This window comes from Epinephelus lanceolatus, chromosome 12, assembly GCF_041903045.1.
Source record: "Epinephelus lanceolatus isolate andai-2023 chromosome 12, ASM4190304v1, whole genome shotgun sequence".
Classification (NCBI taxonomy): Eukaryota; Metazoa; Chordata; class Actinopteri; order Perciformes; family Serranidae; genus Epinephelus; species Epinephelus lanceolatus.
In genome coordinates, this window is record NC_135745.1 from 32,260,796 (window position 1) to 32,274,626 (window position 13,831).

Below are 13,831 nucleotides of genomic sequence, written 5' to 3' on the forward strand. Positions count from 1 at the left end.
CAGAAAACTAACAGGAACCAAGAGGGCAGAAGCAGAGCTTGTGGTCGAAAACAGAAGGCAGAGTGTTTTACCAGGGAGCAGGTGAAGCAGGAGAGCCAGGGAGGGTAAGGGTCCATATGACAATGACTTTCTTTTCCCCATGTTATACTATGACTTTTTTGTGTGACATACTATACTATGACTTTTTTGACATGCCATACTATGACTTTTTTTGCATAATATACTATAACTGTTTTTCATACCATACCATGACTTTATTTGACATGCTACACTGATTTCTTTTTAGACATACTATACTATGACATTTTTTGACATACTGTACTATGACTTTCTTCACATGCTACACTATGACTTTTTTGACATTACTCTATAACTTCTTTTTACATACCACAGTAGGCTTTTTTAACATAGTGTAGTATACTTTTTTTTAACATCCTGTACAATGATATTTTTTTGATATTTTTTGATGTATGACTTTTTTGACACAGTGTAATATGACATTTTATTTACTGGCTATATTATGACTTTTTTGACATACTATACTATGACCCTTTAACATACTATTCTATGACTTCCTTTGACATACTATTTTTACAGACATTTTGACAGGTTATACTATGACTTTTATTAAAATACTATAGGCCTACTATGACATTTTTATAACTTTTTGATAACATGCTATTCTATAACATTTTTTGACAGGCTATACTATGACATATATACATACTATAATGTTACTTTTTTGACATGTTATATTGTCACTTTTTTGACATGCTACACTATGACTACATTATGACATTTTTTTGACTACTATACTATGACTTTTTTTGACATGCTATACTATGAACTTTTTTGACATCCTATACCATGACTTTTTTTACATACTCTAATATGACTGTTTCGACATGCTACACTATGATGTTTTTATGACTTTTATTGACATACTATACTATGACTTTTTAATGGCTTTTTCGGCATACTATACTATGACTTTTTTCGACATACTATACTATCATGTCTTTATGACTTTTTTCTGACACAATATACTATGACTTTTTTATGACTTTTTTTGACATGCTATACTATCATGTCTTTATGACTTTTTTCAACACATTATACTATGACTTTTTTGACATGCTATACTATGACTTTTTTTGACATGCTATACTATGAACTTTTTTGACATCCTATACCATGACTTTTTTTTACATACTATACTATGACATTTTTTGACATGCTATACTATGAACTTTTTTGACATCCTATACCATGACTTTTTTTTTACATACTATACTATGACATTTTTTGACATGCTATTTCATGACTTATTTTTGACATACCAAACTATGACATTTTTATGACTCAATGATGACATGCTCTACTATGAAACTTTTTGATATGCTGAAGTTTGAGAGGTTTTTTTTTATATTATAGTATGGCGGGGTGTCGGTGGCTTAGTGGTAGAGCAGGCGCCCCATGTACAAGGCTGTTGCCGCAGCGGCCCGGGTTTGAATACAGCCTGTGGCCCTTTGCTGCATGTCATCTCCCTCTCTCTCTCTCTCCCCCTTTCACACGTACCTGTCCTGTCCATTAAAGGCAAAATGCCCCCAAAAAATTATCTTAAAAAAAAAAAAAAATTATAGTATGGCTTTTTTGACATGCTATACTATGACTTTTTTACATCCTACACTTTGACTATTCTACATACTTTACCATGACAGTTTTAAGACTTTTTAATGACATACTGTGCTGTAACTTTTTAGTAATACTACACTATAACTATATTCAAAAGATTATACAATGCCTTTTTTTTTAACATACTTTACAATCACTTTTTTTTAATCATTATTCTTATTTTTTACATACTATACTAGGAGTTTTTATGCCTCTGCACTGTTGATAGGCATGGCTGGATGCATTATGTTTTCGGCTTGTACATTTGTCCCTACGTCTGATGTGTGTCCGTACCATTCTTGTAAATGCAATATCTTAGGAATGCCTTTAGGGAATTTCGTTAAATCTGACGTAAATGTTCACTTAGACTTCACAATCAAGTTATTAGAATTATATCTAATATGATATGATGACAAAGTGATGACATTTCCAAAAGTTCAAAGGTCTTCACTGTAACATCATAATTTTCTGCTTGAAAGAAATAAAATTTTCTGCTTGAAAGAAATAAAAAAATAAAAATAAAACCAACCTTTCTGGTCATTTCTCACCATCATTATATCTCATGCACTGAAGGGGAGACATTTGGTGAGATACTGAATTGATGACACTAATTTTGGGAGCCGACCTTGAAACTGTGCTGACTGTATAGCTCTTCTGTGCTGCCAGGTGGGAGACATGGATGTAAACTGTAAGTGTGGCTTTACTGGTGTGCAGAGGCATACAACCATGAGGCCATACTTTTAGTTGAAATATGTGTTTTGGTGCTTTGAGGACCACAAGCCAGTACCATCGAGTTCCATTGTATCTCCAACACTCGGCAACTCACACCAAAACAATCTGGATTGATAAATAGCACTATGAGTAAGACGAAAAATATGTTATATTAATAACATATAATATATGTTCGATTTTGGGTTGAACTTAACACAACAAAATACAGCATCTCCATGCAAGAATAATAACAGAAATGTATATGCTTACCAACAAGAAAGTGGCTGCCAGCAACAGCATTTTAGTCTGTGATTCCATACTCAGTGGCACTGGAAGAGTGACAGATTAAAATACAATTAAAAATACATCATGACAGTGGTTCCCAAACTATGGGATGCACATGACTACACAGCAGTGTTTTTTCAAATGTTTCTGTCATGGCTCCCACCCTACAATTTTTTTCATAATTAACAATAATTGGGGAAGCAACTACTTAAAAATGGTCCATATGACACCATCAGCTTCTTATGTTTATGTTTATGTTTATGTCTGTGTTTATTTTGCTTAGAAAGAGACAATGCACATTAATTAACATGATCACTTAAGTCACGTAAATGTGCCAGATTTAGCCATACAGGCTAATTTTCATCTGCAGTCCCTGGCAGGTTGATGGTAGATGTGTATGTGAGAAAATTACAATAAAATAACATACAAAAGCACAGAAGCATATAAGCACAGATAATAGTGGATTGATGGCATGTCCATAGAAGGGCACCTAAGCACAGAGCAAACATATAACCACAGACAAAAGCACATAGCAAGGCACATAAGCAAAAACAACAAGACAAAAGCACTATTAATAATGACATGACAACAATGACATAACCATACAACTAAAATCACTACGAAAGTACTATACAGAAGTACAATATAAAACACAGCATAGACCAAAGCACAAACAAACACACAAGAGCACAAAACAAAGCACATAAGCAAGGACAATAGCACACATGCACAATTAGCTAGACAGTGACATAACCATAGAACCAAAGCACAAAAAGGAACACGCATAAGCCCTAACACACAGTAAGAAAACAAGGACATAACCACTAATTCAGAACATGACTACATGTCTGACTGTCCAGTAACCACAGTTCTATTGATTTGATAGATTATCTTCACAACATAAATCATATTCATTCAACTTTGTTTCACTCCATATTTTCCCCTGGTAATACACGCCCCGCCTGCAGTGGCTCAATGCCCTACAAGGGGGGCCGGCCTAACAGTTTGAGGAACACTGCTACACAGGAAAATGTGGAGTGAAACTAAAGAACAATAACCCCTGTTTTCAGCAGACATTTTGATTGTAAACACAGGTGTAATTAATTTATGAATTGCTTATTTTCATTTGCAAAAACAAAACTAAGGAGAAAGGTAAATGAAAAGTAAAGCCCTGTTTCCACCAAACACTTTCAGTATGGTACCTTTGGAACCAAAAGTGACATGGTACCTGGACCTTAGCGTTTACACCATAAACAGTACCCTTAAATGTGGGCGGGGTTTTTGTCACTCACTGCTCCATCCAGCATTCACTGTTTTTCCTCATTACCAATGACACAGAGGAAAGTCTGCACCCTGTTTATCGTCCACAGAACGAGGCTGCACGCTGACATTTTCCAAACAAAACAGAACAGGCTGCAGTGAGAGTCTCTCTCCATGGAATATTTAAAAATAGTGGGTTTGTACATTTAGTCCCTCTCAGGCAAGCTCAGGGGTTTAGTGTTGCCATAACCCACAGGAACGATAATCCACAACGCTTTCTTTTTCTCTGAGTGAGGATTGGGATATATGCAGTTCATATAACCCGGTTGAAATTTATGTATATAAACACTTGAAGATCCACTCATCACTAAAAGTGTATGTCATATAAAAACTAAAGTAATGGTCAGAGTTGTCACAGTGTGTTGATTTATTCAGGTCATCAGTTCATGCTTTGACTAGCATTACAAGTTAAAGTTCCACCTGGGCAGCTGGCCCAGTAAATAAACTTATTTTTTTCTCCGACTACAGCTGCTGTGAGAGGCAGCAAAACATCCTTTTGTTTTATAGTTAACTCTCCACAGTATGAACAGTGGTTACATGAGCCTCAAAACCAGCCACAACTCAGCCCTGAGCAGAGTGACCGTCTTCTGTTGACCATTATACAACAGTTAGTTCCGGCCCTGCAATCTGATTGGTCGAGAGACAGTAAAACCGTGACGATATTGGAGTACAACATCACAGGTATTTCACTGTGTATGTATCACTCCGCCTCACAGCTGATTGCAATCAACAATCAAATCAAAACTGACGGTTAGTGTCAGTTAGGTCAGCAGTTGCGTTGTAGGCTAATGTTTGCGTTACATAGCAACGGTGACAGCAGAGTCCTGAGGGAACTATTTTTGTTGGCGGAAGACAAATAAAATGCTTAAATTGCCTGCCTGCGGCCTCGTGCCTATGACCGAATCACAGCCGTGACGATGTTATACGAGTATAACATCACTCCCTCTCGTGTGATATTGCTTAAATCAACAGACTGCAGTGTTCACAGCTCCACCTTTTAGTACCAGATCTGTGTGCTAGGTACCCCAACAGAGGGGGGGGGACCAAAAATGGGGACGGCACAGAACGGTTCCATTGGTACCATCCACAACTTTTCACAGTGGAAACGGTGAAAAAAGTGTACCGAACTGAACCGTACTGTACCCTACTGTACTGCTCGGTAGACACGGGGCTCAACATGCCATGTTGTTAACATTGTTCCTTTAATCAAATTCTACTTGATTTTGTTGTGGCCTCCAAGGACAACGTGATAGGAGAAGTTTGGGACCCACATTATGAAGTATTTGAAATCACACGTCATGAGACACAACTCACCCTCCAACCCAAAATATTCATGGTCCATGTTATGCTCGTCATTGAAGCCAGGCCACTTCTTCCAGATTGTGCCTATTTTCTCTCCAATGTTGGAGACAATCTGATGAGACATCCAGAAACACTGAGTGAAATACACTCATAGAAACATGTTTAGTTTTGGGTTGTTTGAACATTACTACCTGGAATTGCTGGTTGGAAAAGCAGCGGTACGGACAGCAGGAGCCCTGGATCCTGATGATAGATGCTCCTTCTGAATCACACACCTCCAGGAGAGGGGTGAACATGCTCCACCTGAAAACAGCCAGCCAACACATACCAACATAACACATTAACTTACATAATCGTGCAATAAGCAAACTGGCAGATACACTGGCGAGTGCTTCACACACTGGCACAGCCCAGCCTTGATGCTTGGTTGATCACATTTTCAGCTGTCATGATTCTGCAGCACCAAAACCATTGTTTGCTCGGTGTCGGAAGAGTTCAAACTGGGGCATGCTTTATTTGAGCACAACTGAGAGAATATTTATACCAAGTAGATCTCTGGCCACTGAAACCTCTGCCAGGTCAGTCTTAATTGGGGACAACTTCATTGACTGTTGCTTCTGGAAAAAACTCTAAATCCAACACACAAAGGCACCCCAGCTAACCCTGGAGTCAGATTTAGGCCAAATGAAGAAGGAAGTATTTTTGGTTTGACTACAGGAGACTGACGGTTGCTGCCATTCCTCTCATTAGCCAACATTCCCATTAGGAAGGATGCCGCATTCCTTCCCTTCCATGCAGCCCAGGGTGGCTCTGTCAACGTGTCTCCATCCAAGCAGCTGTTTTGTGCTTTAAGTCTCCCAGGTTTAGACAACACCCCGGCTGGGTGGAACAGTAAAAGCTCTCACTGCTATTTACAGACAAGCCTGGACAACGACGATGGCTTGGAGTGGCCAGAGGCTGCGACTGACATGGAAAAAGGCTCATATGACAAGATGCTCAGTCTGAGAATGTAGAGTATTAAGATTGTTGCTGCAGTATTCCGATAGTGGGGATTAAAGGGTCGCAGAGTTCGTTCATTCAGATGACAAGAAAAATGAAAGATTACGTTTCAGAATTTTAACAGCAACATAAACTTAAATCTTATTTATCTGATCGTTTTCAGTTTGTTGACGTTCATAATGAATCATCCTTACGTACCAAAGTTTGTTTTGGAGTTCCGCAAGGTTCTGTGCTCGGACCAATCCTATTTACTCTATATATGCTTCCTTTAGGTAACATCATTAGAAATCACTCTATAAATTTCCATTGTTATGCGGATGATACTCAGTTGTATTTATCGATGAAGCCAGAAGAAAGTAATCAATTAACTAAACTCCATAACTGCCTTAAAGACATAAAAACTTGGATGAGCACCAATTTCCTGATGTTAAATTTAGACAAAACTGAAGTTATTGTTCTTGGCCCCAAACAACTCAGAGACTCTTTATCTGATGACATAGTTTCTCTAGATGGCATTGCTCTGGCCTCTAGCACTACCGTAAGAAACCTCGGAGTAATATTTGATCAAGATTTGTCTTTTAATTCTCATTTAAAACAAACCTCACGGACTGCATTTTTTCATCTGCGTAATATTGCGAAAATTAGGCCTATCCTGACCCGAAAAGATGCAGAAAAATTGGTCCACGCTTTTGTTACCTCTAGGCTGGATTACTGTAACTCTCTATTATCAGGTAACTCTAGTAAGTCCTTAAAAACTCTCCAGCTAATTCAGAATGCAGCAGCACGTGTACTAACAGGAACTAAGAAACAAGATCATATTTCTCCTGTTTTAGCTTCTCTGCACTGGCTCCCTGTAAAATCCAGAATTGAATTTAAAATCCTACTGTTAACTTATAAAGCTCTAAATGGTCAAGCTCCGTCATATCTTAGAGAGCTCATAGTGCCATATTATCCCACCAGAACACTGCGCTCTGAGAACGCAGGGTTACTCGTGGTCCCTAAAGTCTCCAAAAGTAGATCAGGAGCCAGAGCCTTCAGCTATCAGGCTCCTCTCCTGTGGAATCATCTTCCCGTTACGGTCCGGGAGGCAGACACCATCTCCACATTTAAGACTAGACTTAAGACTTTCCTCTTTGATAAAGCTTATAGTTAGGGCTGGCTCAGGCTTGCCCTGTACCAGCCCCTAGTTAGGCTGACTTAGGCCTAGTCTGCCGGAGGACCCCCTATAATACACCGGGCACCTTCTCTCCTTCTCTCTCGTATTCTATTACTGCATCTTGCTAACTCGGCCATTCTGGATGTCACTAACTCGGCTTCTTCTCCGGAGCCTTTGTGCTCCACTGTCTCTCAGGTTAACTCATATCGCAGCGGTGCCTGGACAGCGTGATGTGTGTGGTTGTGCTGCTGCCGTGGTCCTGCCAGATGCCTCCTGCTGCTAGTGCCATCATTAGTCATTAGTCATACTTCTACTGTTATTATACACATATGACTATTGTCACACATGTATACTGCCAGATATTAATACATACTTTCAACATATTGTACCACAGTAGCCAGAACTATAACTATAATATTATTACTTTCAATAATGTTGTTGTAACCTACTGTCATTACCTGCATCTCTCTCTCTGTCTCTCTCTCTGTCTCTCTCTGTCTCATTGTGTCATGCGGATTACTGTTAATTTATTATGCTGATCTGTTCTGTACGACATCTATTGCACGTCTGTCCGTCCTGGAAGAGGGATCCCTCCTCAGTTGCTCTTCCTGAGGTTTCTACTGTTTTTTTCCCCTGTTAAAGGGGTTTTTTGGGGGGAGTTTTTCCTTATCCGCTGCGAGGGTCATAAGGACAGAGGGATGTTGTATGCTGTAAAGCCCTGTGAGGCAAATTGTGATTTGTGATATTGGGCTTTATAAATAAAATTGATTGATTGATTGAACATCTCTGTCCATGAATAGTGTCCCTTTACGCTGGTTATACCCACAGAAAACGCTGTCAACTGTTTTTATATGGTAGATTTTTTTTTATTTCTGTGAGTGCAACAAACAAAATCCATTCACCTCTAGTGTGTTTTGATAGCATCATAAAACTCAGATAACTCTTTCTTTTTGTAATTTGAGTGAACTGATCCTTTAATGAGGGAACTTTAAAATCTCGTTTTGTATTTATTGCCACAAAAAAAAATTAATTACTATGATTAGATAAGGTGTTACAGTTGAAGAAGTACTCACATCCTTTTCTTAAAGGGACAGTTTACCCCAAATTTTTAATATGTATATTAATTCATTAATTTTCCGTAACCACTTATCCTGTTAGGGGTCGCGAAGGGGCTGGAGCCTATCCCAGCTGACACTGGGCAAGAGGCAGGGTACACCCTGGACAGGTCACCAGACTATCACAGGGCTGACACATAGAAACAGACAACTATTCACTCTCACATTCACACCTATGGACAGTTTAGAGTCACCAATTAACCTGCATGTCTTTGGACTGTGGGAGGAAGCTGGAGTACCTGGAGAAAACCCACACTGACACAGGGAGAACATGCAAAGTGAGCACAGAAGGGCTCCCCCAACCTGGTGGTCAAACTCTTACCTGTAGTGCTATTTATCAGTCTAGGTTTTTTTGGTGTTAGTTGCTGAGTGTTGCACATACTGATCATAGAGATGTTTGCATTCTCTCCAGTATAATGAACCTAGATGGCACTCGGCTTGTGGTGCTCAAAGCGTCCAAAAAAATACATTTGAAAAATTCAACAGCAATATCTCTTTGTAGAAATCATGACCTGGTTACTCATGAAAATCCGCAGAACTTGTTGTGAGCAGATTCATGTAGGAACTATTTTCTTTCTACTAAACTACATCTGTATTCTAACCGTATCACCATGCAGAAGGAAGTGTGCATCTACTTACAGATGAGAGAATCGTGTTTGTGACAGCACGAAATGTAAACATTAAAGGATAACGTATGATTCATAGGTACAACTTGTTTTAAAATTGGTTCAGTACTGAGGGAGGAGATGACGTCACACAGCCCAGAGGTAAGGGAAACGCTTAATATGCTATTTACAGAGATAACACTGGCGATCTGAACCAGTCAGTGGCAAAAAAAAGCACTTTTAATGCGCAAACTTATACTGGATGCATTTGCCCCCGTTACCGTTTTAGCTCGTTTCGCGGCTGCCGGTTGCATCTGCCTCCCTCAATACTGAATCAATTTTAAAACGAGTTGTACCTATGAATCATACGCACACATACACATGGGGAAATAGGGCCCAGGTTGAAAAATACCGATGTTATCCTTTAATGGCGTCGTCCTCAGCTGAGCAGTAATGTTAGCTAGCTCAGTAATGCTAGGAGAGTGACCAGTAGATGAATGCTTACTTCTGTGTGATGATTCTGTTGGTGGATGTAGTTCAATAGAGGGAAAATAGTTCCTATATGAAACTGCTCACAACAAGGTCTGTGGATTATCTTGAGTAACCAGGTCATGATTTCTGGAAAGAGATATTACTGTTGAGTTTTTTTCAAATATAATTTTTTGGCACTTTAGCTGAGTGCAGTCTAGTTCCATTGTACTGAAGAGAAGTCAGACATCTTTAGAGCCGATATCTTCGATACTCGCCAACTAACACCAAAACAATCTAAACTGATAAATAGCACCAAAGGTATGAAGAAAAAATATGTATTTTTTAAATTTCAGGGGGAACTGTCCCTTTTAGTAAAAGTATTAATACACAATATAAAAATTAGAGCCTGCATTTCAGATTTGATTTAAGTAAAGGTATTTAAAAAATTTCAGTGAATTGTACTTAAAGTACTGAAAGGTAAATTATCTATTATGTGGGACATTTCTAATTATATATGAGCGGATTATTTTTATTTATGCATGGGTAGCTAATTTTAACCACTTTGCTGAATAGGTTAATTTATAACAATGCACCATATTCTATAAGCTGATCTTGTTTTTTATATTTAAAATGTATAAAGTAAATATAGAGTAAAATATAGAGGTATAAAATGGCATAAAATAGAATGATCTATAAAGTACAAATCTCCATATTGTGTTTAAGTAGTGTACTTGAGTTACTGTACTTGGCAGATTCAGACTGTCTTACCTCTGATGTACAGTGCCAATGAGATGTTTTTGAGGTGTGAAGGCCCTCATCTCCATCAGGCAGCAGCCGAGGCAGCAGGCGTCCACCCTGAAGGGCCTTTCAAAATAAAACACCTGCCGGCCCTGACAGTCAAAGCCCTGCAAGGAACAGGCCCGAGCTGGACCGCAACACTGGAGGCAGATGCAGGAACTCTCTGACAGGAGGGAGAGACCAAGGAGAAACATCATAACTCATCACTTTCTTATTGATATGAGATGCAGATGAATATTCTCAGTTTAGACACATGTAGCTGAACTGAGACCGGTACCTTCCACAGCCGCAAATAACTGTGACCTGCTGCTCCCTGTGGCAATACTGTAGATCCTCCTGGGAACACACTGCGGACCTACAATGACAAAGCATTAGTCCTTTAAAACAGTCAAATCTCAGCACTGCAAGTACACAAACAAACAAAAATGATCCCTCCTCCTCACCTTGCAGCTCTGGTCTGGCAGTGATCTGTATTTGACTGACTGTTTCCAACACAGACATAAAGTGTGATCCTGCTGCACCTCCAGGCCTCTGCTCCTCCACCCCTGGCCTCCTCACTTTCCCCGGTGGCTGCGTGAAGCCATTCTCTGTCTTTTCCCCAGGAGCCAGACCTGACAGCTGCTCATCAGATTCATGGTCAGGAGGCATTTGGTGGCATTTTAGTCCAGGTGAGTGAGTGTCACACTCACAGGAAGGCCCACAGCGGCTCTGGAAAGCTCTGAAGATCATCTGGATGTGCTTCTCTCGCTCCAGGCGACCGAAGGGAAGAGGCTGATTGGTCACTGCTGACATGGCGTAAAACTAAAAATACATGTCAAACTCAGCAATAACAAATAATAATAAATAATAAATGACAAACAGTAACACAAACAGTCACACTGTGTGACAGGCTTGTATGTGAGTGGGATCACACGGCACTAGTTTCTGTTTGGATGTAATGTTAGGCACAAGAATGGTGCAACATAATCAACCAGTTACAAAACAAAGAAAGGATTGTAAATGGATAATTGAATTCTCTTTAAGGAGTTTAATAACTTCCAGTCCAACAAACTCTGTCTCTGAATAAAATCCTCTTACTTGCTATGGCAGCAGCTAAAAATGTATTGACCACATGGAAGTCTGACTCTATGCCCCGCACAACAGCAGCTGAAATGAACTTTTACCATACTGTACTTTAGACAAAATCATTTACAGTGTGAGGGAGGAGATGAAATTTTTCAGTGATGTAAAAATATTGCTGCAACGGATATAACTTAGGGGTGAAAGTAATAAAATTAGATATAACAATCATTTAGAGTTTTATGCCTAGTTACAACTACTGTATAATTGAAGAGCTACTGTGATAAAAAAAAAAAAGAAGATCTGGTTAAGATTTTTTTTTTTTTTTTTTTTTTTTTTTTTTTTTAAAGGGTTGCCTTTAAAACCCTCCTGACAGGTAAGGAATACACTAAAAGGAAATTTAAATATGTGTTTCAACAGAATTTATTGAGAAAACTGTACTGTAACATTGTATTGAAATTAACGATACAATACAATACGATACGATACGATACGATACGATACGATACGGTAGGTAAATTTGTCTTGGACTCAGCAGCTGCACAAGTTTTGCTGCCTTACAATAATAACCCAGAAGAAATTAAAAGCACCCACCATAAAACAGTATTGCACATCAGCCACTCATGCACTGCACATAACAACAGCACACAACAGAGCACCATGAGCAAAACACAACACAACCATGCATAAATGAATTTTTAAAATAATTCACTTTAAATTTGGGCGTCCTGTAGGCTACTGTCTGCCCGAGGGTAAAGGAGGAGAATACAGGAAGAGTCAGACAGTATTCTCTGCGCTTGTCTGAGAACAGACTGCTCACACAGTGTAGGGAGGGACTGGATAGACTTAATTTTTTTTTTTTAAAGTACATTTCAAGCAATACTTGGGAGTTTTTGGAGCTGGTGGACTAGTTTGCTGGTTCCTAGCCTCTTTTGTGTGTGACCTTTAAACCAGAGCGATTTCCACTCAGGACCCTTGTCACAGTTGCAAGCAATAATTTTAGTTTCATGTGAATAATTTTTAGCTGCCTGAGGTACACTGCACAATTTATGAGCTAAAAGGTTCATGGTTTAATCGAGGGAACAATTGTTTTTTAATTCTTTTGTAATTTAATTTAATTTAATTCTTAATGCAAGCTCTACCTAAAGCATGTTTCATCTCATCTCATAACCCCTCACTTACATCTCATGGACTCTTGTTGGGGGTCCCAAGCCCCAGGATGGGGACCACCAACAAGATAATTTCCAGAATAAATCAACCCATAATTCATTCATTTTCCATAAATGCTTATCCTACTGGGGGTCGCGGAGCTGGAGCCTATCCCGGCTGACATTGGGCGAGAGGTGGGGTACACCCTGGACAGGTCGCCAGACTATCACAGGTCTGACACATAGAGATAGACAACCATTCACACTCACATTCACACCTACGGACAATTTAGAGTCACCAATTAATCTGCATGTCTTTGGATTGTGGGAGGAAGCTGGAGTACCTGGAAAAAACCTCCGCTGACATGGGGAGAACATGCAAACTCTGCAAAGAAGGGCTCCCCCACCCCAGATTCGAATGAGGAACCCTCTTGCTGTGAGGTTTACTGCAACACCATGCCATCAACCCATAATTTAAACCTATAAATACCCCTCCTTAGAACACAAACTAAATGTGGAAAAACTGTTTTGTTTTTCCGCTATAAAATGCAAGCTTACAGAAAAAAAAAAAAAAAGTTGAATCTTGAATCTGTGAAGGAAGTTCAAGAAAAACAACTTTCCCCTTACCACACAGGGTTCCCTACAGCAAGTCAGCAGGTTCAGACAGATTTCTGGCACCAATATAAACATGCTCTCCTTAAAACAAAGTTATTTCATCACAGCAGCCACCCTGAGCCTCCTTTTTATTCACATCACACACACTCAGCTTGCACAGTTTGGTCTCAGTCTGCAGCTGCGTGCAACACAGTATATTCCTCCACAACAAAGTGCCATAATAAAGCCCAACCTCATGTCCTGCATATAGACAGTGATTGCTAAAAGAGTGCAACAGGTGTCCTTTTACCTGTATTATATTAAGATTAGTGTGAAGACAGAAAATAGCACAATATAGAGCATTAAAAGTCTATTGCTTACCATCTGTGGTCAAACTCCAGGTACCTACAGACTCTGATAACCTCTGATAATAAGTGTGAGAAGGACGAGATCAGACAAACATCCATGAGTCATCATGATCTGGAGGAGTGAGGCACAAACCTCCTTACCACCCCTGTGTGTTTGTGTGAATATTCACGTAGTAATGTTTGGCTTTGTGAGTGTGTGTATGTGTGCGTCTTCTGTCCCTGGCTC

The 13,831-nt window shown here is 39.4% G+C and overlaps 1 protein-coding gene across 1 annotated transcript in view; it reads right to left on the bottom strand.

The window, feature by feature from the left end:
* Nucleotides 1-13,752, bottom strand: part of LOC117272302 (phospholipid scramblase family member 5) — a 20,109-nt gene extending 6,357 nt beyond the window's left edge. Inside the window, exons 1-7 of the mRNA XM_033651151.2 lie at nucleotides 13,619-13,752; nucleotides 10,880-11,237; nucleotides 10,714-10,791; nucleotides 10,407-10,599; nucleotides 5,484-5,595; nucleotides 5,305-5,404; nucleotides 2,656-2,714 (exon numbers count right to left, since the gene is read on the bottom strand). Coding sequence (XP_033507042.1) covers nucleotides 2,656-2,714; nucleotides 5,305-5,404; nucleotides 5,484-5,595; nucleotides 10,407-10,599; nucleotides 10,714-10,791; nucleotides 10,880-11,237; nucleotides 13,619-13,621 — 903 coding nt within the window. The 5' untranslated portion in view covers nucleotides 13,622-13,752. The remainder of the gene's footprint in view (nucleotides 1-2,655; nucleotides 2,715-5,304; nucleotides 5,405-5,483; nucleotides 5,596-10,406; nucleotides 10,600-10,713; nucleotides 10,792-10,879; nucleotides 11,238-13,618) is intronic.
* Between the last annotated feature and the right edge of the window lie 79 nt (nucleotides 13,753-13,831).